Source organism: Taudactylus pleione, unplaced genomic scaffold (assembly GCF_031769625.1).
Source record: "Taudactylus pleione unplaced genomic scaffold, aTauple2 ptg000095l, whole genome shotgun sequence".
Classification (NCBI taxonomy): Eukaryota; Metazoa; Chordata; class Amphibia; order Anura; family Myobatrachidae; genus Taudactylus; species Taudactylus pleione.
This window is the reverse complement of record NW_028284497.1, coordinates 14,374,983-14,402,907: the sequence shown is the minus strand read 5'-3', so window position 1 is coordinate 14,402,907 and position 27,925 is coordinate 14,374,983. Positions and strand designations below refer to the sequence as shown.

Sequence of the window (27,925 nt, the reverse complement as noted above, 5' to 3'; positions counted from 1 at the left end):
GCTGCCATGGTAACCATAGTCATGGCCCATCTGCAGGATGTTGCTAGGGAGAAAATGAAGACTGAACACTGAAAGCACTGTATGCTAATGAGCAGATCTGTATACAGTATACTCTATAGTGCGTGTGTACATAGCTTACTGTATAAATCATGGAAAGAGATACACCTTGACTAAGTGTTCCTGAAAATATATATGCACTCTCATTTCCAGGTACAGATGTATCATTTGCAGCATTTACATAGTAAAATCGTGTGTTCAGCTTGTAAATCTCCCCAGCCTCCTAGGCAAATCCCCACCCCCATGTCCCAGAGCCCCTGAACTGTACCCAACTTTCCCATGCATCTCGCCCCCGCTGCATCCATGTGTCCTTTATCCACACCCAGCCTCTCCCCTGTACTCACAACTTCTCAGTCCCTCCCTCAGGAGCACATTGATACCATAAGGCTATTATATTACGCCTCATAATCGTGTAACTTTCAGCACGTCTCATTCCATTATGCCCACCTTCACTCCATTATGCCCCCCACAACCCTCACTCCATCATGCCCCCACCACTGTCACTCCATGATGCCCACCACCACTCTTACTCTGTGATGCCCCTCACCACTCTCACTCCGTGATGCCCACCCACCACCACCACCATTCACACTCCATGATGCCCACCACCACCACTCTCACACCCTAGCGCCTTCTTTTCACATCTCCTCCACCCTGGGAGAAGCCCCTCCACGATTATCTCTCCTCCCCCTTTCCATCCTCCACCCCTTTCAGCCGTCTCAAACCTGCATCTATAAGCACTGGGGTGAGTAAAGACCTACGTGTGAGCAGATTGTGATGTATGTGTCTGTCTGACATACATATGTGTGTTTTTGTTTACATTTCATACTGTACTGTACGTTTGCTCTAAACCCTCCATATGTATTACTATTATATGCCTTGTTTATCTGGCTTCATACACAGGAATAAACGTTTCCCCTTTCCGTACAGATCCTGTGTATATGTTTGCACACTTGCTCGGCAGGTGCATGTCAATGTATAATATACAGTATCGTTCCAATGTTTTGTGCTCGTGTATAAACAGTGATGTTACATTTGTTTATAATTAGACAGATTAATGTATCCGTTCATATAATGATACTGTGTGAGTCTCAATGTTCTCAGCAGAGGTTTCCTATTATTATTTTCTTTTAAGATTAACTGATGCAATGTAATATGTTAAATGTGGACTGTCTCAATTTTTTTGCCTATTGATTCTGTGCATATTTTTATTGTATGTTCTGCAAACCATACCTGATATATATATATATATATATATATATATATATATATATACAGTGTATATATATGTTTTATTTTTATTTATTTATTTATGGCCATTGTACCTTACTGGGGTCTCCATCTGTCAAAAGGCATACGGCTTGTAAATATTACATTCTGACTGTATACAAATTAATAATGTGAGATGTAGCTGGTAAAATGTGCAAGCAAAGAAAAAATGGTAGTAAATTAGCAAAAAGCTGTTGGACAAAATTGTTATCCCTTAACAAATGAAAAACATAGATCCCTCTTCTCACTACATTGACAACAGTGTGTGTAAACTCACTGAACCGTGTATAGTATTTGGTGTAACTGTCATGTTCTCTCTTCCAGGTATTCTAGCAGCCACATCTATTAACTAAAATTTCCTTAAAAGACTGATTGAAACTGAGAACCCTGGATCACAGAGAGATCATTTCAGGGAAATCTCGTATGAGAGATCAGAAATAAGAAATAGAAAACTTGCTGTGTTCAGAGAGACAGTTTGGAAGAAAACAATCTTTGCAAAACAGAAAAGAAATAATTGTACACTACTGCCTGACACACTATCATGTGTTGTGTCCCCTGACATTGGGACTTCACTTTTTTATGACTTTGTGAATGCCAGCAAAGAATAAGAGGCAGAAATGTCTGGTTTGTGGAGCAGGTAATTAGTAGACAAACTGGGGGTCGGACGAAATAAATGTGAGACCGGCTCTTGCATGTTCAGCGGAGGAACATTTGGGTTTTCAGATGGCGGATGTTACATGGGAGACTGGCAGGAGGGTCGAGCACATGGATATGGGGTATGCAAGGGCCCTACAAGGCAGGGTGAATATAGTGGCCTTTGGAACCATGGATTTGAGTCTCTGGGAGTTTATACCTGGCCCAGTGGAAACACTTATCGTGGATACTGGGACCAAGGCAAAAGGAATGGGTTAGGTGAGGAACACAAAGGAAGATGGCTGTATCGGGGAGAGTGGACTCACGGGCTAAAGGGAAAGCTTGGTGTGAGAGAGAGCCTGTCTGGAGCACGATACGAAGGTCTTTGGACAGATGGACAGCAAGATGGTTATGGTGTGGAGACTTATTCAGATGGAGGTAAGACATTAATCGATAATACTAATTGTGCGATTTGATTGTTTATCACATATAATATAACATGTTAAAGAAACATATCCACTTTCTTGCTAGCATGGAAAGGTTGTAGTGTTTTCTTTTTTTTCTTTTATATATATTTTTTTTAAAGCAAGAGTTATATAATCATTTAATGGCAGTCTTCCTTGTCTCTTTCCTTATATTTACACTCCATGCTTTACACACATTGCCCACATGCCATGTCATCTCTGCAGGTACATATCAAGGCCAGTGGCAGTCCGGTAAGCGTCATGGATATGGGGTACGTCAGAGTGTCCCATATCATCAAGCTGCTCTGCTTCGTTCTCCTCGAACACCAACTCTCAATTCTTTGCCTAACTCCCCTGATGCCCTCTCCCACACTACTCCAGGATTCCTTCCAGGAAGCCCTGCCTCTGGATCTCGTGGAGGTTTTGTTCTGAAAGTTAGAGGAGTTGGATCAGAAACCCCAGGACCTGGAAGTAGTGGCAAGCCAAAAAAAAGAGGCTTTTTCTTCACTCGATCACTCATACTCAGCGGGTTCAGACTTCATCGTGGATCCGACAACAAAGGTCATTCAAGTGGTCGAGACAGCCAACGTAGTTCTTTGAGAAGTGAGACACGGGGAGCTGGAGGATCCTTGGGATCTAGTGCTAGTCAAGATGGATCAAATGCTAGCGTAGCAGAAATAGAGTCTGAGTTGCCAATTGCTGCCTGGGAAACCGAGACTTATGCTGGAGAGTGGAAAGGTGACCGACGAAGTGGGCATGGCGTCAGCCGAAGATCTAATGGGCTTTGTTATGAAGGAGAATGGCTGAGGAATCGACGACATGGTTATGGTAGGACCACTTATCCTGATGGTTCTCGAGAGGAAGGCAAGTACAAGATGAACATGTTGGCCAGTGGTAAGGTGAAGAGCCTGTTCCCACTGCGCAGAGGTAAAGGGAGGGAGAAGGTGGAAAGAGCAGTAGAGGCTGCAAGAAGAGCAGAGGGAACTGCCAAGCAGAAACAAGAGATGGCACTGGCCAGGTAAGAATGACAGGAACAAGTTACTTGCAGTACAGTACAACCAAATATTATGTTACCATTTTCATATTCCTATACTTCATTCTGTCAATGAGCTGCATAGATGGTTACTAGGCAAAAGGAAAGAAGGAAACACACAGGAGGCCTCCGGCTGTTTTTGCCTTTCCTTTTGCTTATTTTTCTCTACGTACCACAACAGTTTATTAGCTATACAAGACAAGAGCACCAACATCTTTCTTTTTTGCTGTAAATGCTTTGCTGCAATAGTAAAATAATATCACCAATTCTTCTGGCACAAAATAAATAAGTTTTTTGGGATACACTACCTATCAGCAGTTCATTATTTAATGCCATTTATAATGACAGTATTTTGCCTAATGTTTTGTTTAGAATGTAGTTCATAACTTTGGGCCCGAGTCATAAGCTAATGCCGCCGCTGCTGCATACGTGTACACAGCTGCTATGTGACTATAAACTAATGCCGCCGCTGCTGCATATATGTACACAGCTGCTATGTGACTATAAGCGAATGCCGCCGCCGCTGCTGCATATGTGTACACAGCTGCTATGTGACTATAAGCGAATGCCGCCGCCGCTGCTGCATATGTGTACACAGCTGCTATGTGACTATAAGCTAATGCCGCCTCTGCTACATATGTGTACACAGCTGCTATGTGACTATAAGCGAATGCCGCCGCCGCTGCTGCATATGTGTACACAGCTGCTATGTGACTATAAGCTAATGACGCCACCGCTGCTGCATATGTGTACACAGCTGCTATGTGACTATAAGCTAATGCCGCTGCTGCTGCATATATGTACACAGCTGCTATGTGACTATAAGATAATGCCGCCACCGCTGCTGCATATGTGTACACAGCTGCTATGTGACTATAAGCTAATGCCGCCGCCGCTGCTGCATATGTGTACACAGCTGCTATGTGACTATAAGCTAATGCCGCCACCGCTGCTGAATATGTGTACACAGCTGCTATGTGACTATAAGCTAATGCAGTTGCTGCATATGTGTACACAGCTGCTATGTGACTATAAGCTAATGCCGCCGCCGCTGCTGCATATGTGTACACAGCTGCTATGTGACTATAAGCAAATGCCGCCACCGCTGCTGCATATGTGTACACAGCTGCTATGTGACTATATGCTAATGCCGTTGCTGCATATGTGTACACAGCTGCCATGTGACTATAAGCTAATGCCGCCGCTGCTGCTGCATATGTGTACACAGCTGCTATGTGACTATAAGCTAATGCTGCCTCTGCTGCATATGTGTACACAGCTGCTATGTGACTATAAGCTAATGCCGCCACCGCTGCTGCATATGTGTACACAGCTGCTATGTGACTATAAGCCAATGCCGCCGCCGCCGCTGCTGCATATGTGAACACAGCTGCTATGTGACTATAAGCCAATGCCGCCGCCGCTGCTGCATACGTGTACACAGCTGCTATGTGACTATAAGCTAATGCCGCTGCTGCATATGTGTACACAGCTGCTATGTGACTATAAGCTAATGCCGCTGCTGCTGCATATGTGTACACAGCTGCTATGTGACTATAAGCTAATGCCGCTGCTGCATATGTGTACACAGCTGCCACGTGACTATAAGCTAATGCCGCCACCGTTGCTGCATATGTGTACACAGCTGCTATGTGACTATAAGCTAATGCCGCTGCTGCATATGTGTACACAGCTGCTATGTGACTATAAGCTAATGCCGCCACCGCTGCTGCATATGTGTACACAGCTGCTATGTGACTATAAGCTAATGCCGCCACTGCTGCATATATGTACACAGCTGCTATGTGACTATAAGCTAAAGCCGCCTCTGCTGCATATGTGTACACAGCTGCTATGTGACTGTAAGCGAATGCCGCCGCTGCTGCATATGTGTACAAAGCTGCTATGTGACTATAAGCTAATGACGCCACCGCTGCTGCATATGTGTACACAGCTGCTATGTGACTATAAGCTAATGCCGCCACCGCTGCTGCATATGTGTACACAGCTGCTATGTGACTATAAGCCAATGACACCGCCGCTGCTGCATATGTGTACACAGCTGCTATGTGACTATAAGCTAATGCCGCCACCGCTGCTGCATATGTGTACACAGCTGCTATGTGACTATAAACTAATGCCGCCACTGCTGCATATATGTACACAGCTGCTATGTGACTATAAGCTAAAGCCGCCTCTGCTGCATATGTGTACACAGCTGCTATGTGACTATAAGCGAATGCCGCCGCTGCTGCATATGTGTACAAAGCTGCTATGTGACTATAAGCTAATGACGCCACCGCTGCTGCATATGTGTACACAGCTGCTATGTGACTATAAGCTAATGCCGCCACCGCTGCTGCATATGTATACACAGCTGCTATGTGACTATAAGCTAATGCCGCTGCTGCATATGTGTACACAGCTGCTATGTGACTATAAGCTAATGCCGCCGCCGCTGCTACATATGTGTACACAGCTGCTATGTGACTATAACCTAATGACGCCACCGCTGCTGCATATGTGTACACAGCTGCTATGTGACTATAAGCTAATGCCGCTGCTGCTGCATATATGTACACAGCTGCTATGTGACTATAAGATAATGCCGCCACCGCTGCTGCATATGTGTACACAGCTGCTATGTGACTATAAGCTAATGCCGCCGCCGCTGCTGCATATGTGTACACAGCTGCTATGTGACTATAAGCTAATGCCGCCACCGCTGCTGAATATGTGTACACAGCTGCTATGTGACTATAAGCTAATGCAGTTGCTGCATATGTGTACACAGCTGCTATGTGACTATAAGCTAATGCCGCCGCCGCTGCTGCATATGTGTACACAGCTGCTATGTGACTATAAGCAAATGCCGCCACCGCTGCTGCATATGTGTACACAGCTGCTATGTGACTATATGCTAATGCCGTTGCTGCATATGTGTACACAGCTGCCATGTGACTATAAGCTAATGCCGCCGCTGCTGCTGCATATGTGTACACAGCTGCTATGTGACTATAAGCTAATGCTGCCTCTGCTGCATATGTGTACACAGCTGCTATGTGACTATAAGCTAATGCCGCCACCGCTGCTGCATATGTGTACACAGCTGCTATGTGACTATAAGCCAATGCCGCCGCCGCCGCTGCTGCATATGTGAACACAGCTGCTATGTGACTATAAGCCAATGCCGCCGCCGCTGCTGCATACGTGTACACAGCTGCTATGTGACTATAAGCTAATGCCGCTGCTGCATATGTGTACACAGCTGCTATGTGACTATAAGCTAATGCCGCTGCTGCTGCATATGTGTACACAGCTGCTATGTGACTATAAGCTAATGCCGCTGCTGCATATGTGTACACAGCTGCCACGTGACTATAAGCTAATGCCGCCACCGTTGCTGCATATGTGTACACAGCTGCTATGTGACTATAAGCTAATGCCGCTGCTGCATATGTGTACACAGCTGCTATGTGACTATAAGCTAATGCCGCCACCGCTGCTGCATATGTGTACACAGCTGCTATGTGACTATAAGCTAATGCCGCCACTGCTGCATATATGTACACAGCTGCTATGTGACTATAAGCTAAAGCCGCCTCTGCTGCATATGTGTACACAGCTGCTATGTGACTGTAAGCGAATGCCGCCGCTGCTGCATATGTGTACAAAGCTGCTATGTGACTATAAGCTAATGACGCCACCGCTGCTGCATATGTGTACACAGCTGCTATGTGACTATAAGCTAATGCCGCCACCGCTGCTGCATATGTGTACACAGCTGCTATGTGACTATAAGCCAATGACACCGCCGCTGCTGCATATGTGTACACAGCTGCTATGTGACTATAAGCTAATGCCGCCACCGCTGCTGCATATGTGTACACAGCTGCTATGTGACTATAAACTAATGCCGCCACTGCTGCATATATGTACACAGCTGCTATGTGACTATAAGCTAAAGCCGCCTCTGCTGCATATGTGTACACAGCTGCTATGTGACTATAAGCGAATGCCGCCGCTGCTGCATATGTGTACAAAGCTGCTATGTGACTATAAGCTAATGACGCCACCGCTGCTGCATATGTGTACACAGCTGCTATGTGACTATAAGCTAATGCCGCCACCGCTGCTGCATATGTATACACAGCTGCTATGTGACTATAAGCTAATGCCGCTGCTGCATATGTGTACACAGCTGCTATGTGACTATAAGCTAATGCCGCCGCCGCTGCTACATATGTGTACACAGCTGCTATGTGACTATAACCTAATGCCGCCGCCGCTGCTGCATATGTGTACACAGCCGCTATGTGACTATAAGCCAATGCCGCTGCTGCATATGTGTACACAGCTGCTATGTGACTATAAGCTAATGCCGCTGCTGCATATGTGTACACAGCTGCTATGTGACTATAAGCTAATGCCGCTGCTGCATATGTGTACACAGCTGCCACGTGACTATAAGCTAATGCCGCTGCCGCTGCTGCATATGTGTACACAGCTGCTATGTGACTATAAAATGCCGCTGCTGCATATGTGTACAGAGCTGCCATGTGACTATAAGCTAATGCCGCCTCTGCTGTATATGTGTACACAGCTGCTATGTGAATATAAGCTGATGCCGCCACCGCTGCTGCATATGTGTACACAGCTGCTATGTGACTATAAGCTAATGCCGCCGCTGCTGCATATGTGTACACAGCTGCTATGTGACTATAAGCTAATGCCGTTGCTGCATATGTGTACACAGCTGCTATGTGACTATAAGCTAATGCCGCCGCTGCTGCATATGTGTACACAGCTGCTATGTGACTATAAGCTAATGCCGCCACCGCTGCTGCATATGTGTACACAGCTGCTATGTGACTATAAGCTAATGCCGCTGCTGCATATGTGTACACAGCTGCTATGTGACTATAAGCTAATGCCGCTGCTGCTGCATATGTGTACACAGCTGCTATGTGACTATAAGCTAATGCCGCTGCTGCATATGTGTACACAGCTGCCACGTGACTATAAGCTAATGCCGCCACCGTTGCTGCATATGTGTACACAGCTGCTATGTGACTATAAGCTAATGCCGCTGCTGCATATGTGTACACAGCTGCTATGTGACTATAAGCTAATGCCGCCACCGCTGCTGCATATGTGCTCACAGCTGCTATGTGACTATTAGCTAATGCCGCCACCGCTGCTGCATATGTGTACACAGCTCCTATGTGACTATAAGCTAATGCCGCTGCTGCATATGTGTACACAGCTCCTATGTGACTATAAACTAATGCTGCCGCCGCTACTGCATGTGTGTACACAGCTGCTATGTGACTATAAGCTAATGCCGCCGCTGCTGCATATGTGTACACAGCTGCTATGTGACTATAAGCTAATGCCGCTGCTGCATATGTGTACACAGCTGCCACGTGACTATAAGCTAATGCCGCCGCAGTTGCTGCATATGTGTACACAGCTGCTATGTGAATATAAGCTAATGCCGCTGCTGCATATGTGTACAAAGCTGCTATGTGACTATAAGCTAATGACGCCACCGCTGCTGCATATGTATACACAGCTGCTATGTGACTATAAGCTAATGCCGCTGCTGCATATGTGTACACAGCTGCTATGTGACTATAAGCTAATGCCACCGCCGCTGCTGCATATGTGTACACAGCTGCTTTGTGACTATAACCTAATGCCGCCGCTGCTGCATATGTGTACACAGCTGCTATGTGACTATAAGCGAATGACGCCACTGCTGCTGCATATGTATACACAGCTGCTATGTGACTATAAGCTAATGCCGCTGCTGCATATGTGTACACAGCTGCTATGTGACTATAAGCTAATGCCACCGCCGCTGCTGCATATGTGTACACAGCTGCTTTGTGACTATAACCTAATGCCGCCGCCGCTGCTGCATATGTGTACACAGCTGCTATGTGACTATAAGCCAATGCCGCTGCTGCATATGTGTACACAGCTGCTATGTGACTATAAGCTAATGCCGCTGCTACATATGTGTACACAGCTGCTATGTGACTATAAGCTAATGCCGTTGCTGCATATGTGTACACAGCTGCCACGTGACTATAAGCTAATGCCGCCGCCGCTGCTGCATATGTGTACACAGCTGCTATGTGACTATAAGCTAATGCCGCCTCTGCTGTATATGTGTACACAGCTGCTATGTGAATATAAGCTAATGCCGCCGCCGCTGCTGCATATGTGTACAGAGCTGCTATGTGACTATAAGCTAATGCCGCCTCTGCTGTATATGTGTACACAGCTGCTATGTGAATATAAGCTGATGCCGCCGCTGCTGCATATGTGTACACAGCTGCTATGTGACTATAACCTAATGCCGCCGCCGCTGCTGCATATGTGTACACAGCTGCTATGTGACTATAAGCCAATGCCGCTGCTGCATATGTGTACACAGCTGCTATGTGACTATAAGCTAATGCCGCTGCTACATATGTGTACACAGCTGCTATGTGACTATAAGCTAATGCCACTGCTGCATATGTGTACAGAGCTGCTATGTGACTATAAGCTAATGCCGCCTCTGCTGTATATGTGTACACAGCTGCTATGTGAATATAAGCTGATGCCGCCGCTGCTGCATATGTGTACACAGCTGCTATGTGACTATAAGCTAATGCCGTTGCTGCATATGTGTACACAGCTGCTATGTGACTATAAGCTAATGCCGCCGCCGCTGCTGCATATGTGTACACAGCTGCTATGTGACTATAAGCTAATGCCGCCACCGCTGCTGCATATGTGTACACAGCTGCTATGTGACTATAAGCTAATGCCGCTGCTGCATATGTGTACACAGCTGCTATGTGACTATAAGCTAATGCCGCCGCTGCTGCATATGTGTACACAGCTGCTATGTGACTATAAACTAATGCCGCTGCTGCATTGTGTACACAGCTGCCACGTGACTATAAGCTAATGCCGCCGCCGTTGCTGCATATGTGTACACAGCTGCTATGTGACTATAAGCTAATGCCGCTGCTGCATATGTGTACACAGCTGCTATGTGACTATAAGCTAATGCCGCCACCGCTGCTGCATATGTGCTCACAGCTGCTATGTGACTATTAGCTAATGCCGCCACCGCTGCTGCATATGTGTACACAGCTCCTATGTGACTATAAGCTAATGCCGCTGCTGCATATGTGTACACAGCTCCTATGTGACTATAAACTAATGCCGCCGCCGCCGCTACTGCATGTGTGTACACAGCTGCTATGTGACTATAAGCTAATGCCGCCGCTGCTGCATATGTGTACACAGCTGCTATGTGACTATAAGCTAATGCCGCTGCTGCATATGTGTACACAGCTGCCACGTGACTATAAGCTAATGCCGCCGCAGTTGCTGCATATGTGTACACAGCTGCTATGTGACTATAAGCTAATGCCGCTGCTGCATATGTGTACACAGCTGCTATGTGACTATAAGCTAATGCCGTCACCGCTGCTGCATATGTGCTCACAGCTGCTATGTGACTATAAGCTAATGCCGCTGCTGCTGCATATGTGTACACAGCTGCTATGTGACTATAAGCTAATGCCGCCACCGCTGCTGCATATGTGCTCACAGCTGCTATGTGACTATAAGCTAATGCCGCTGCTGCATATGTGTACACAGCTGCTATGTGACTATAAGCTAATGCCGCCGCCGTTGCTGCATATGTGTACACAGCTGCTATGTGACTATAAGCTAATGCCGCTGCTGCATATGTGTACACAGCTGCTATGTGACTATAAGCTAATGCCGCCACCGCTGCTGCATATTTGCTCACAGCTGCTATGTGACTATAAGCTAATGCCGCTGCTGCTGCATATGTGTACACAGCTGCTATGTGACTATAAGCTAATGCCGCCACCGCTGCTGCATATGTGCTCACAGCTGCTATGTGACTATAAGCTAATGCCGCTGCTGCATATGTGTACACAGCTGCTATGTGACTATAAGCTAATGCCGCCGCCATTGCTGCATATGTGTACACAGCTGCTATGTGACTATAAGCTAATGCCGCTGCTGCATATGTGTACACAGCTGCTATGTGACTATAAGCTAATGCCGCCACCGCTGCTGCATATGTGTACACAGCTGCTATGTGACTATAAACTAATGCCGCTGCTGCATATGTGTACACAGCTCCTATGTGACTATAAACTAATGCTGCTGCCGCCGCTACTGCATGTGTGTACACAGCTGCTATGTGACTATAAACTAATGCTGCCGCCGCCGCTACTTCATGTGTGTACACAGCTGCTATGTGACTATAAGCTAATGCCGCCGCCGCTGCTGCATATGTGTACACAGCTGCTATGTGACTATAAGCTAATGCCGCCGCCGCTGCTGCATATGTGTACACAGCTGCTATGTGACTATAAGCTAATGCCGCCGCCGCTGCTTCATATGTGTACACAGCTGCTATGTGACTATAAGCTAATGCCGCCGCCGCTGCTGCATATGTGTACACAGCTGCTATGTGACTATAAGCTAATGCCGCCGCCGCTGCTGCATATGTGTACACATCTGCTATGTGACTATAAGCTAATGCCGCCGCCGATGCTGCATATGTGTACACAGCTGCTATGTGACTATATGCAAATGTCGCAGCCGCCGGGAGATGTATTAAGACACCAACCTGCAGCTTTGCTTAACCAAGCACCTACATAAAATGTTGCAGCATCTGCATACAAAGACGCAGCATCAGTCGCAGATTATTCCATTGTTGTAGTCCTGAGTGAGTCTGTGGTCCCGCAGAATGGACATGGCAACTAAGACCCTTAAAAACTTTATTTTAGTGTTGATGAATAGGCCCCTCGATTCAGAAAGTGCTAGATAAATGAAAAGTAAAATCTGATTGGTTGCTATGGGCAACACCTCCACTTTTATAAACCTGCACTTTAGTAAATATACCCCTGTGTGCTGGGCAGACTGTCACTATCTATGAGCCTAGAGCAAAACCAAGAAGTGTTGCTGTGCAAATAAGTTGCACTTTGTAAATGACTTCCACTGTAGTCCATTGGCATACAGCGAAGTTAAGAGCTTCCATAATTTCACTTGTTTACCACCTGTCAGGATGACAGTGGCACAGTGACATGATTCAATGGACTGGTAGGGGCAGCACCAACTGCTGTCCTCTCTAAGCATCACCATCTCAGTAAGCATTCAACTTAAAAATCTGGATAGAAGACATGGGGAGGGCACAAATAGGGGTATATGTAAAAACCTGCGGACTGCAGGCATCGGAGGGTCCCCTGCGAGACTGCCCAATGTTTTAATGTAGCAGTCATTTAAAAGGAAAAACCAGCTTGATCATAATCCACTATTGACCGCAGATCACTAGTGGATTATAACTGCATACATTTACATTAATGAAAGCATGCATGTCTGCATATTCATGAGTGATTCTCATGGCTTCTCACTCAGGGCAGGGCCGCAACTAGGGGGGGGGCTAGAGGTGCACGTGCACCGGGTGCCAGATTGCAGGGGGTGAAAAAAGCTGACTCAAGGTGGCTTGGGGGCTACAGACTCAGAAAACGGCAATCCAAAAATGGCCGCCGCCAAAGAGGGGACAAATGCTAGAGGTCCTTACTGGCCAGGGGGGTTTATGCTCATTGCCAGGGGGTTTATGCCAGCCATCCACAAGGACGAGCAAAGACAAACTTCAGGTACAGGAAGGGAGGGGGCGCAAAATTGCTGCCTTGCACCGGGTGACAGATATCCTAGTTTCGGCCCAGCTCAGGGCTTGATTCAGAGGTTGATGTAGTTTTGATTTTTTTCGCAAATGTCCGATGTGTTCTATACTGCACATGTGTCTGAGCCACAATGTGCATGTGCCGCGATGGTTTTGTGATGGCGGTCGTACTTTGGATTAGAACGCAGAGTGATTGACTGAAAGCGACCACTTGGGGGTGGCAAGGGGTTATGGTGACTAAAACGCAAGTGTGTCATATCCATTTCAAGGGCATGTCGCAGCCAGCGTCTGCATCTTCTTACGCAACGGTTCTGGCCCCGGCGTCTTACGTGCAATAGACAACTTAAGCAACCGTAGGGTTGCTCTGTGGTCCGATGGTGAGATCGATGTTCATCTGGCGCTGCATCTTTGTATGCAAGTGGCGGATCTGAGAAGCTGGCCGTGGGCGTCTCTGTGTAAAATACGGCGGCTGCAACATTTGCATAACTTCCACTGTGAACTTTAGACACATCAGCGAAGGACTATGAGTCCACCTCTGAATCAGGTCCTCAGTTCCTGCAGATAATATAAAGTTCTAAAAATGACCCCTATAGGGTATAATAACATGCAACTTTATTTTGTGTGACTAAATAACTTTTATATTGATATAAAAGACATACTGTAGGAGTAAATGTAATAGCCTGTTACATTTAGTTTTCGGCAAGTCTGCCCAATGTTTTAAAGTGGCAATCATTTTGCCATTTAAATGAATGCCAATTTGAAGCATCAGGCAGACCCTCCGGAATTTCGCCGATGCCTGCAGGTTGCAGAGTAGTACTTCTCCCCATAGCCTTTTCTGGATAGAAAATTCTTGCAAAGAGAGAGACACATTTGTAACCAGAAGTTACTTGCGGAGAGTGGTGTGGTGAACGTCTGCCCAAAGCTGCTGCCAGTTATTTTGGAGATCTGATATAGGAGCCCACTATTCCTATTTCATCAAAGGTGTGGTGTCCTAGATATATGCAGTTTCTTATAGAGAACAGTGGGTCTGATCCAGAAATGGCCGCTAATTGCACTGCTGCTGATTGTATGTAGCGAATTTGCCAAAATAGGAAAATGTTGCAGCCGCCAAGAATTGTATTGAGACGACCACTGGTGGCATCGCAGATCCGCGACTTGCATACAGTGCACATCTGTCGATAATCAGCCTTCCGAGTAACCCAATGGTCGTACAGAATGGCCGCAGAAACCGAGATGTTGGAGCCATCTTATCTGTATATGGATTGCAATAGAAGTCTGTGACCTGATCCCAAAACGGTCAAAACACGCCTGCGCTTGGGCCCCCACTCCCCTGTGACCTCCCACAAACGTCCCCTGACTGTCAATCACACTGCGGCTAAATCCTTACTGCGACCGCTATCGGCACACAATTACTGCACATGCGCACTGCGAATAAGACACCTGCGCAGACCACCGATAATCGCACAACTACGGAAACATTGGCATTGTGCCCATCTCTGAATTAGGCCCTGTGACACCTAATTTCTCCAGTTGTGATGGGAGATCAATTGACCAATTCGTTGAGTGGAGTAAAAGGAGAACAGTTTGACCAAGCTGATTAAATAGGGAGTACCAGAGTATTAATGCTTCCAGAATGTATCAAGACATTTTGGGCCTGGTTCTGAGTCGGATAAAGACGCGAACGCAGCAGAATCTACTGGCAGCCGTCTGTCTGCGATTCTGTGCAAATGCCGATACAAAGTTCTTCCCTTGTGTATATCCATGCGGCCAAATGTGCAAGGTCTGAGACGCACATTTTCAGAGTCTGTACACGCAGTAATAACGACTGATGCCACCATCGGTCACACCATTGAAACTTGCATGGCAGGTGCACTTTCTCCGTCTGACTATGGCCTCCTATGCATGCAGTTGTGCATCTGTGTACGCAGCCGTTTGCATTGATACATTTGCAACACTCCCTTAACACCCCCCCTTAACAGACCATTTTTGTATGCACTACTAGCCACCTCCCAGTCACTGCTCAGGATCACCCATCACTTTTCCGCTCCATTTCTGATACCGTGTATCTCAATTGTCTAAAGCGCCTTTGTGCATACATTTTGTGTCACGCATGCACCAAAGGAGTTTTAAGGAATTGTGGCGCAAGTGCAGTTGCAAAAGATCGTTTAACTACATGAACATCAGCATTGCGTAAGGTTTTTGTGTGGCTCTGAATCAGGCCCTTTATATCTGAACAGTGGTGGACGTACCACCACTGCAGGGAGTGGGGCCCAGGAACACAGCAATTCTAGGTCATCTCCCAAGGCCCCAGCCAGGGCTTTATTTTATTTCAAATGCTCAGAAGATGCCCCCTGATCTGCTCTTCTGAGTGGGAATGGACATTTAGTGGTTAACCATTTACTATTAAAAATTGGATTTTTGTTTGCTGGTGATAAGAATTGACTCACTTTGCCTTAATGGTGTAATGGACGGTTAGCATTATTTCCTCACATCACTGAGGTCTTAGGTGATAGCCAGCACGAACAGGGATATTGGGTCTGATTGAGACCTGTATGCAAGCCTGATGGTTTACGTATAAGTCTGACTGTTAAATATCTGCGCATTTGCAGGGTCTGTACAGCATGTTCTCTACATACTTGCCTACCCTCCTGATTTGGTCGGGAGCCTCCCGAAAATCGGGTGCCGCTCCCGACCTCCTGGGAAGGCATGCAAGTCTCCCGTCAGCTGCCGACCCTTCCTACCCCCCACCGCAATTACAAGAAGCTCCCCGGCAGCGGGGGGCCTGTGACGCGATTCACGCAGAATCGCATCATTTTGGCCCCACCCCCTGCTTCACACTGCCTGTAATATCGGCAGTGTGTAGCAGGGGCGGGGCCGAAATGACGCGATCGCGTGGCTCCGCCCGCAAACTCTTGTAGTCTGGCCGGCCCCGCCCCCGTCTGCTGGCCACGCCCCCCCCCACTCAAGCCGATCTGGCTGCTCACTCCCGGAAGGGGCAGCCAGATAGTCAGCAAGCATGGTTCTCTATCTGCAAGTACGGTGGTAGTGCCCCTAAGCCGCAGCATGATTGGCATGCTGTGGCCGTTTAGGAGCAGGGAGGGTGCAGATTTCTTTGCCCTGGCTGGGCAGTTCCGTTGCCCATTCTGAGTAAGCTTGGTGATCCGATGCTGTGACCTCGGCCAGACCGGGAGGAAACGTCACCCCTTTTTTGTGAGAGCCGGCAAGTATGTGTTGGGCGATTATCAGCTATTTGTGCATGCATCTGAGTCACACTGCACATGCATCAAAGTTCATTACTATAGTCGCAAGCAGCGATTCTTAACTCGCACAGTGATTGACAGTGGAGGGCCATTTGGGAGAAGTTACAGGGTATGCCGCCAGAAATGCAGGCATGTCGCAACCGTTTTTCGGGGAGTGTCGCTGCCTGCATCTGTGATCCCATACGCACAAAACATCGCTCTGGCATCTCAGTTCAAGTGGTCATTCTGTGCAACCATAGAGTTACTCAAGGCTGCTTGGATTTGCAAAGCCGTAGGTGAGTGTCTCAATACATCTCCTGGCGGCGGCAGTATTTGCATATTTTCCCATCACAGCAGTACACATTCGCAGCAGCAATATAAGCTTACAGCTCTAAATCAGGCCCTATGTTCTCTATCACATGTACACAGACATACACAATTAACCTACCGGTATATTTTTGGAGTGTGGGAGGAAACCCGCGCAAACACATACATACTTGCCTACCCTCCCGATTTGGTCAGGAGCCTCCCGAAAATCGGGTGCCGCTCCCGATCTCCCGGGAAGGCAGGCAATCCTCCCGGCCCCGGCGATGTGTCCGCACCTCCCCCCGCGCTAATTCCAAAAACTGAGGGGGTTTTCTCCCCCTCATCGACTTAATGCATACCTGCCGACTTTCTGGCTACTCCTTCCGGGAGGGAGCAGCCAGATCGTCAGCACGGGGTAGGGGGCGTGGCCGGGAAAAGGGGGAGCGGCTGGGTGACATCACTTGTGGCCGTGGCGGGGTCACGCGATCACATCAGTTTGGCCCCGCCCCCACTACACAATGCCGATAAAATAGGCATTGTTAAGCAGGGGGCGGGGCCAAAATGACGTGAATCACATCACCGGCCCCCCACTGCGGGGGTTGCAGGGGCTATTGCGGATAGAAGGGGTGGGCGGCAGCCGAGAGATTGCCTGCCTTCCTGGGAGGTCGGGAGCGGCACCCGATTTTCCGGGTATACGTAACACCATTATCAAGCTTGACAAATTGAGCAAGCTATGGGGGATGTGGTAAACTGCAGAGGGAATAGAGGGAACACAATAGAAATCAGTGATTTTAGAGCAGTAGTGAACGGGACATTCCCGATAAAGACAAATGTGTGCCTAACAGGAGGGAGGGACAGAGGCCACAAATCTGGACATTTGGGAGGTGTGTGCTATGGAATTTAGATTTATTGTTTCAGTTTCTACATAGCAATGTCACTCTCCTTCTCTCTCTGCTGTGTTATCATTGTTAGGATAGTGTCACAGTAGTGTTTTGTGTACTGATGCTTTAGATTCATCATTTATCACCTGTGTTTGCTGACACATAGTAAGGAAAATTCTGCAGGTGACTTATGAAGCAGACCTGATGCTCACCACTTTGGTTTTGCAATGTTGTGCTTGGTTGATGTTCCCAGTGTACATCAACGTGCATGAGTACTCTCCATACTCCGCAGAGGCCTCTGCAAACTACAAGCTTGGATAGATGTGTGTGATGAGCAGGAGTGCCAAGGACGGGAGTACTGTGCAAGAGAGGCGTAACCAATTTCCCACAGGTGGCATGACCATGCCCCCATTGGTGAATGCTGCTGCTTCTTAACGGCGAGCATCTTCAATCGGAGCCACCACGAGTGTGCCTACCTATTACTGGGATCCAGATGGAGAGGAGCACTTTTTAATAGTTTTAAGGTGCGTACACACTGGGCGATAAAGTGGACGACTGAACGATAACGATATCGTTATCGTTCAGTCGTCCACTATATTGTCCATTTTTAACCCCAAAAAGATGAACGATAACGACGACGCGCGTTCCCGCGGGTCGTTCGTCATTATCGTTCATCGGGCTGAAATGCAGGCCAACCTGACGATCTCGTCAGGTTGCTGCATGTCAGGGAATGGGGGAGAGAGCCCGGTGCTGAACGATATCGTTAATGATATTGTTCAGCGGCTGTGCTCAATGTCATGAACGACATTGAGCACAGCCTGCCGGGGACAACACTACACGATATCGCTCAGGGAGCATATCGTGTAGTGTGTACCCACCATAAATGTTGCAAAGTCCAACCTCCCCCACTTTAGTGCCACCACTTTTTGCAAAGAAACCTTTCAGTAGAGATGTGCGAGTTTGGTTTTATTCAGTTCTTTTTGCCAAATTAGCACAAGCTTAATTCAGATTTATTTTACTGGCTATCCAACACACATGACAGCCGGATAGCCAATATTATGCTGTTTTTGAGATCTGAACATAACCAAATAAAACCGAACCGGCACATCTCTACTTTTCAGTTAATTTTTTTTTTCATGAAAAACAAAATCCATCAGTGTGCATACTCAGTACTTCAACCAATCAGATTCTAGTTATTATCTACCATAAGGTGCTAGATAAATGATAAGTAGAATCTGATTGGTTGCTATGGTAAACATATCCACTTCTAAAAACCCTCATTTTAGTAAATATACCCCACATAGTAGATACAAAGCTGCTATTACAATGCCAAGTGACTATTTTGTACTTGCAATGACCTTCTCTGTATTCCTAATTTTTGGTGTATATGAGCTTACATCCCCAGTCAAAACCTGTCACATGTGATTCATCCTGTTGCTCACACCTCTTCCATCATCAGACAAATTGCAGGTTCTGTGGTATAGAAGAGGCAGAACCCTGGAAATAATGTCTGCATGCCGCTGCAGCAAGCAAATAGATCATTGCTTGAGCGGTGCTGCATTTGAAATGTTAGAGTGGAAAAATGAGTCTGGATTTATTTAATTAAACATCTAGACACCGATAAAGAGGAGCTGTTGAAAAACAATTATTGAAATATTATTAAAACAGAATTTTCCTTGTCTACCAAAACAGTGTTAGGTCAATAAATAGGAGTAATTTTCAATTAACCCTTAATGTAATATATATAGTAATATAGTATATAGTATATATAGTAATATAGTAATATATATATCGTAACTGATAGTCCCAATCCCAGCACCAAACTATTATTCCACAGGAATTTGGGAATGGAGACTGCCATAAAGGTTTTAGATACAAAGGGTCTGATTCAGAGATGGACGCAATGGCGATGTTGCAGAGTTGAGCGATTATGTTTGTACGGCGCAGAGGCGTCACCCGGTCTGGTGACACCTGGTGTGCACTTTAAATCCTCCCCACATGCGCCCAAAAAGGGGGCATGGTCTACATAAGGGGGCGTGTCCTCGTGTTACCTCCTGAACTCGTTACTCTGAGGGCGTGACCAGCATCCTCGCTGATGCTGGGCTTCCCACGGAGACTAGTGCCTGCACTGCCGGCATTTCCTCTCTGACAGGAGCCGAGTGGTGCAGCATAATAGCACCCTGCAGCACTGAGGAGGCCTGTCACTGAGGAGGAGTCCACATTTTGGTGTCACCCTCGGCAGCCCGCACCCCCCATAGTGACGCCACTGGTACAGCCTATGCGCCTGTGTCATACTGCACATGCATCCGGATGGATTACAGACAGCAGTTGCAGTGAGGATTTGGGTGCAGAGTGATTGACAGTGAGCATTTGTGGGAGGTAACGGGAAGGGGTGTGTGGTGAGTCAAACGTAGGCGTGTCCCAACTGTTTCAGGGGCGTGTCTTCCTAAGAACATTCTGAGCAACCATAGGGTTGTTCAGAGGATTGATGGTGAGACCGTTGGCGCGTCTTTGTAAGCAAGCAGTGTATCAGAGACGTTACCAGTGGGCATCTCGACACGAATCCCGGCAGCTGCAGCATTTGCATATTTTTGCAGAATAAAGTCACAGCCATGACGGGGTTAGCGTCCACCTCTGATTTAGGCCAAGACACCAGCAGGCATGGATATATATTATACACAAAGGTGTTTCTGAGCTGATTGGAAGGCCTGGCTGACATACTGTTCCTTAGGTTCAAACAGCTGGTGGGCTAACATACTGTATGTGCACCCTCATTGTCCCACATGATCCAAACAGGGGCTTCTCTCTTAGGATTCCCTTATTTTTCTATAGGCACAGATCACCACCTCCTCCTAAATTATGGAAAATAGTTATTCTTACTGGAGCAATAGGCTCAGGTAATATATACATCCCAACTGTCTGTTACACCCACCTGACTTCTGTCTAAGGTAAACGGGTGCCGCATGGTCATGCCCAGAGGCGCATTGGCCATAGACCTCACAGGGAGTTTTCCCGGTGGGCTGGACAGTTTTGGGGCCACTGTAAACATATTATATTTCTGATTTATTTATTTTTTTAAATATGTGACCCAACCTACCTAATGAGAGTCAGCCCCGGCATATTAATGGCTGAATGATTTGTTCATGGTGGCTGACCCCTCCCCAGGTACCAGCCACCTATGGCTGTGCTTTGCAGATCAGTCCACCCCTTCCTGATCCACTACTCACCCTCCCTTGGTTACCCACTATGGGCGTCAGGTGCTGGAAAGTAGGGATGTGAAGTGAGCAGCACAGACAGCGTCTCAAAGCCGGGGTCACACATATACACTGACTGCCTGTCGATCTATTCTGTGGATGCTGGGATTGGCGGCTTCTGCCCCTCCCGGTCGCTGCGGCAGAGGTCACCCGTCACTTTGGCTCCCCTGCCTGCAGACCCCCGGAGATCATCTTCTTTTTCATCACCGGGCATGAGTTATCCAGCAGTGGACACGAAGCAATGCCTACCGCAGGGGGGAATTCCGGAGTGTGCACCTGGGGGGCTGCTGTCTGGGGCGCTGCTGGGAGTTTACCCACCTGGTTGTCTGTGAGGGCTGCAGCATCTTTCATTGCATTGTATTACAGGCCCCTGGAAGTATGCCAGGGTATATAGCCAGGCAGACTGGAAGCATGGTAGGGTATAGGCTGGCAGTTTATGTGTTCCCCTGTCTGCCCTTACAGGACCTGGTCAAACTTTGAGGCTCTGGAGCTCGGTGCCCTCTACTCCTGGTAATCCAACTCATGTAGTGTCTGCAAACGTATGAACAAGTTGTGACTCTTGTTGTTAGTGTATCTGGGGACAGCCCCATGGGTACTCACTGTTAAAGGTGGTACCTACAGTGGGGCCAGCCCCTTGGGCACTCACTGCTGAAGGTGTACCTACACTGGGCCCAACATACTGGACTAACTGCTGAGAGCAGAGCCGGCCCTAGTCAATTTGGTGCCCTAGGCAAAATTTAGAGTGGTACCCCCTAGCAGATAATACCACCACCAATCTAAGGCCCCCATTTATCAATGAAGCATAAACCCTTTAGCGATCGTTAAAGGAATTATGCCTTCTTTTCTGGATTTAACAATCAGCGGTAATCAAAGATTACCGCTGTTTGTCAAACATTGCTCTTGCTATCTTTTAGATGGCGAGTGTAATGCGGTCCCCATTGCCTGTAATGAGACCCAGTGGTGCCTTTATGGCTTCGGCGAAGCCTTTCGTGTTCTGTCGGGTCCCCGTATTATGCACGTGCGCAGACGGACCGTTGCGCATGCACATAACACCAGAGCCCTGACACTGGCAGCGTTAGGCAGCCAGCAGCCCAGCGGAGAAGGACTTCACAGGACCTCGCTGGAGGGGTAAGTATTGGTAAATACCAGTACATTTTTAGTTTGTATCGCAGTGATACTAAACGAAAAATTGCACTGGTGTTTAGTACCATCATCGACAAATGGGGGCCTAAGTGTTTATATGTGGACTCCAAAAATTTCACAGTGGCATACACATATATATATATATATATATATATATATATACACACATACATATATATATATATATATATATGTATATACCAAAGGTGCAATAAAAACCATCTGAAACATTGATATAAGCTTTTATTTATGTGAAATCTGAGAAGTGCTGCCCATGTCGTAGATGTAAATATATAATTATATATATATATATATATATATATATATATATATTTGAGGGGGTCATTGGTTCTAAAGACCTGTGGTACCTGACGCACATGCACATATATATACACACACACATATATATACATACACATATACACTTATATACATATACACACACATATTATACACATATACACTTATATACATATACACACACACTATATATATATATATATATATATATATATATAGAGAGATGCACATCCAGAGACCAAAGCTGACCCCTTTAAACAAGCGCAGAAGTGCGGCACTCCATGGACTTCAAGGAGATGACCACACCACAATGCATAATATTACCAACATTAAGCCTTGTGCTATGGTTAGTTCCTTGAAGTCCACGGACTGCTGCCACTCTTCTGCATTTGACATATATATACAGTATTGTAGATATGTACTATATATATATCTATAATATATATATAGATATATATACATGACACAGCTGCTCAGCCCCCCCTATGCCCACAGTGCCTACCTGCCTGAGCAGGTTCACCTACGTTTTTGTTGCAGCTAATGCTGCTGCTCTTCACGCCTGGTCCAATCATGGCTGGGCGCTCCAGTGGCGTGCAGTGGGCGGCGGGTGGTGGGCCGGCGGCTAGTCTGGAAGCAGAGCCGTGAAGTCACTCATGCTCTGCTCCGCAAAGGCACATGGGAGGATGGCTGCGGCTGGGCATGCACAGGGGGGCAGCATTGCGAAGGGGGCAGCATTGCAGAGGGGGCTGGGGCAGTCAGAGCCCTGGAATGCCCCAAGGCATTCCAGTCGCCCCTAGGCATTTGCTTAGAATGCCTATGCCTAGGGCCGGCTCTGGCTGAGAGGGTACCTACATCATACATGCCTACCCTCCCGGTTTTCGCGGGAGGCTCCCAATTTTTCGGGTAACCCCCCGCACCCCCGGAAGGGTAGGCATTTCTCCCGCATTCTGCCCACTTCCTAGTGAAGTGGGCAGAATTAGGAGAATACCCGCGGCAATCGCGGGTCTCCGTGAATCACAGCATTCTGCATGACTCACAGCATTTGGCCCCGCCCCCTATGTAAATTGTGCCCAATCGCGGCAATTTTACAGCGAGGGGGCGGGGCTTAATGACGCGAATCGTCAAGCCCCGCCCCCGTCGGCCCCCTGCTGCATCTCTTACCCGGGCTTCTCCCGGGAAGAGAATGTTAAAGGTAGGCAACCCGGACCTACACTGCGGTTAGCACTCTGGGCACTCACTGCTGAGGGGACACCTATACTGGGGGCAGCCATGAGCACTCATTGTTGAGGGGGCACCTACACTGGGGCCAGCCCCCTGAACACTCACTGCTGAGGGGGTAACTACACTAGGGTTTGGCCCCTGTACACTCACTGCTGAGGGCAAGGGAGGATTGGCCATAGCTTCTCCAGTAATTCCCAGTGTACTGTTTTGTGTTTTTATTTTGTATAAACTGTAAATAATATTTTTACATTGCCCGGTGGTGTAACTTCCCTATGTGCAGCCATTCAAATAGGCTACATAACACAGTCTGCACTTACTGTGTACTGTGCAAATGTCTCTGCCACCCAGCTGAAATTCCACCACTTGTCCTTCCCCCTTTGAAGAATAAGCAGCCTTGTCGCTCCTAACCATGGCTGACAGGCAGGATTGCATTAAGGGCTACATGGGCCTGGGGCTGTAAATGTACAATGGCTTATATTGAGAAGGGGAAAATCTGTAACCAGTGCTGTGTGGGTGTGACCAGTGCTGTGGGTGTGGCCAGTGCTGTGGGTGTGGCAACCCCCTACACGCTCAGCCCCCCTTCTCCCTACATAAAAAGAGGAAAGTTGCAGAATTTTGTGAAAAAAATAGAAATACCATTTTAATAGTTAGGATTTATGGATGACTATTTGATGCAGCTGATCACCATCATGCTGCCATGATGATAGACCTATTTTTATGTGGAGGCCTTAGCTCCATCGGCTCCATTGTTAATCTGGCCCTGCTGATAGGAGGAGAACAATCACCCCAAGTCCAGCAGCTGGGAAACTCCCTCACAGAGAGGAATGTCCTGTCTACTCGGTTACCAATCAGCTTGAGGATTCACCTCTGGGCATTAAGAGAGTGGGTCCCAGACAACAAGACCTCCCCTCCTCAACATTTAATTGACTCCTCCTCTCTCATAAATGTGGTGAGGGAAATATTACATAATTGTATAAACACACAGTGCACATATGAAGATCCCTTTATCAAACTAACAGAAACACACGTTATTTAGATTGCCAGCAATTAAAATACAATTGTGAATAAATCAACTCAAGCATACATAATGTGGCATTCTCGTACTCTAGTCTGCAGAATACTAACTGTAACTAGTGGCAGGTTATGAGAAAACATACCTCTATATCAGTGATTTTCAACCTTTTTCAACTTGAGGCACACAGCGCAAGATTTTAAAATTGCCAAGGCACACCATCCGGCGATGCAGTGTTCGCGACCGATGAAAAAACATACACATTAGCTCCCACATAAAAAAAACAAACTACATTGGCCTCCACAGGAATAAAACACACACATTGGCCCCAGAGAAATAAAACACACATACATTGGCCTCCGCCACACACATTGGCCCCAGAGAAATAAAACACACATACATTGGCCTCCGCAGGAATAAAACACACACATTGGCCCCAGAGAAATAAAACACACATACATTGACCTCCGCAGGAATAAAACACATACATTTACCTCCGCAGGAATAAAACACACATACATTGGCCTCCGTAGGAATAAAACACATACATTGCCCCCCCACAGAAAAATATAACATTGGCTGGCCCCCTCAGAAAAAAAAACATTGCCCCCACAGGGAAAATAATTACATTGGCTGGCCTCACAGAATAATTATAAACCACATTGCTCCCCACACAAAAAAAACACTGGCTGACCCCTACAGAAAAAAACCCATATTGCTCCCACATTGTCCTCCCCCCAAAAAAATCCAGCAAGTCACATTGGCTCACACAAGAATAAATATCATTTTTTTTGGCACCTACCTGTGCCTTATCGGCTGACAGTGCAGGGCTGTCAGCACAGCAGACTGAGGGCCGGCTAGTGGAGTGAGCGGGATGACTGGCTGGCTGAGTGGGCAGGCCGGTGGGCAGAGCGGGCAGGATGACTGGCTGGCTGAGCGGGCAGGTTCTCAATTAAATGTGTGCCAGTCCCTGGAATGATCTATGTACCTTATGGTGGTACCCAAGCTGTTGGTGGTGATTGAGATGCTCTTTGTACTGTAAGATGTTAACTGGGATCGCAAGCAAGACCTATGGGGGCAAAATACCAAAATTACCAAAGCCCCCCACTCCGGGCAAATTTTGATTGTAAATGACCTAATTTCTACCTACTTAGCTGACATGCAAGATTATAGAATTTGTAATTAGCATATAGTAAGCATTATTAAAAGAAATTAAAAAAATAAATAAAATATATATATATATATATATATATATATATATATATATATATAGTGGCAGTATCACCAGAGGTGGTGCTGGTGAGCAGCTGATTCTGTGTGTGGCAGGACAGATCCGCTCACACACAGAGTAGAAAAGCATTGTGGGAAGATGCCTAATGGCTGCCATATGACCAGACCCCGAGGGAGGCTACTGGTGGACACAGTCAGACAGTCCAGGTGTGGCTGCAGTGTGAGTGAAGCAGACCAGGTGGTCAGGATCATACCTGCAAGGAGGCAGGGAGCTCCCTATACCTCTGATACTGTCCTTGTGAGAAGCAGCAGCCAACAAGCTAAGGAAGCTATACCAGGCCAGGAGGCCAGCGTCCAGTCCTGCATGTGGCAGGAAGGACCACCAATCTCAGAGACTGTGAGAGACTTTCATGTAGATTAGCTGCTTCTGCAGAGAGGGTTCAAGAAGTGAGCTAGTGCCCTAAGAGAGGGCTAGATTGTTTATTATTTTCTATTTCTGTTTACTGGTTTCCATGCTGGCAGTAAAGCACCATTTTCATTTATATTTACTGGAACGCAATTTGTGGACTGTAATTCTGCACCTAATCACAGCACCACTGACCCTAATCTACCGAGCTAATTACCCCACAACATCACAATATATATTGTCTCCCTAATCCTAAATGTTTCTGAAACGACATGCTATATAAGAAGGCTATGATTCACTAATAAATCAGTTAATGAAGAGAGAATGAGGCAGAGATGACTGGGCTAATGGCAGCAGATGCTCTGCAGCAACACTCAAAGGCCGCCTGGGCCCCATAGCAGCCCCATTCTTTGTACCTACTGTCTGAGATTTGCTGCAAAATTGGACAGGTGTGTAGGCAATGGCATATACTGGATGTTGAATCTGCATCCAGGTCTCAAGTAGGATTGTGTTAACAGTCTGGCTTGGAGTTGAATCCTCCACTTAGACAAGTGTATATGCATCTTAAGTAATGCAGTGTTATATCAGATAAATAATTTGCTTTATCCATTGTTTCTAAATTAAAATTGCAGGTAAAATGGAGGGGGGGTAAGGGTGACAGGCCAAAATGTATTATAAAGTCTGTATGTTATTCAGATTATTTTTCTAAATATGTTGCTGTTCAGGACCTTATTGGGAGATATAATCCAAAGTCCATATCAGTAGTCGTTATCCAAAGTTGCCTACATAAAAAGGAACTACTCAGAAAGTATCAATGTAGGACAAAATGTCACCACAAAATGGCTGCCAGTAGCTGGGCATCCTTAATACAGGGCTGTGACCTGCATTGTGACATCACAATGCATGCAGGCAGCAGCTAGTGATGGCTGTAGCTTGGATCATCTCTGGGCCCAGATACCCTGCAGCTGTTTGTGCTGTATGGCAGACACAAAGCTACTCTCTGTATTGTATGGCTGTCAAGTTGGCTGTTTGATAGCACAACTTATGACTGTTTTGGGGCGCCAAAGTTGTCCACTCTCAGAATTTTTTCCAGGGCCACTTTAAGTTTCCAATCCGACCCTGGTCATGCCTCTATATCTGTTGCTTGTATTTACTAGGGCCATTTCCTAGAACGCTTAACACAAACCAAATGATTCAAAGTAGAAATTGCACAGAAGGAAACGATTCCAGGCCATAACTAGGAGTGTGCAAGCAGCACCATTGCTCCTGCAGTCCATGGCACCTGCATTAAGCTTGCCGGATCCCTGGACTGGTACCCTGCAGCCTGTATTTGCATTCAGCTGACAGCGTGTACAGCCGTCTGTAACGTCCAGTGCTTTGGTTCCTGGTGCCGGCTAGTGATGGGTAGATCAAGAAATTAACTAATCTTCAAAGTGAATAGTTCATTTAGCTCTGTTAATGATTAGTTTATCAAGAACTAAAGCAAGTGGGAGGAGTTAGACACAGTGAGCTAGACTCAAACACAGTAGCTCCAGCAGGCTCCCGTACTGTCTCACTCCCACTTGCTTATTAGTCCAAAATATATAGCATAAAATCTGTGTGTGCATGCGTGCGTGTGTTTATTCATGCTACTCATCCATTTTGTAATAAAATCACTGTCCTGTTAGTCCAGAGGTAAAAAAAACTCTTGATGCTGGACCCCCACTGTGCTAAATATGTTACTGGGTTTGTGGGGGCTACTGCA

At 46.8% G+C, this 27,925-nt stretch overlaps 1 protein-coding gene across 1 annotated transcript in view; it reads left to right on the top strand.

The window, feature by feature from the left end:
* Positions 1-609: 609 nt before the first annotated feature.
* The window catches only part of JPH4 (junctophilin 4), a 41,269-nt gene continuing 13,953 nt past the window's right edge, over positions 610-27,925 (top strand). Inside the window, exons 1-3 of the mRNA XM_088469985.1 lie at positions 610-802; positions 1,651-2,397; positions 2,649-3,441. Of these exons, the coding sequence (XP_088326111.1) occupies positions 2,019-2,397; positions 2,649-3,441 (1,172 nt within the window). The 5' untranslated portion in view covers positions 610-802; positions 1,651-2,018. The remainder of the gene's footprint in view (positions 803-1,650; positions 2,398-2,648; positions 3,442-27,925) is intronic.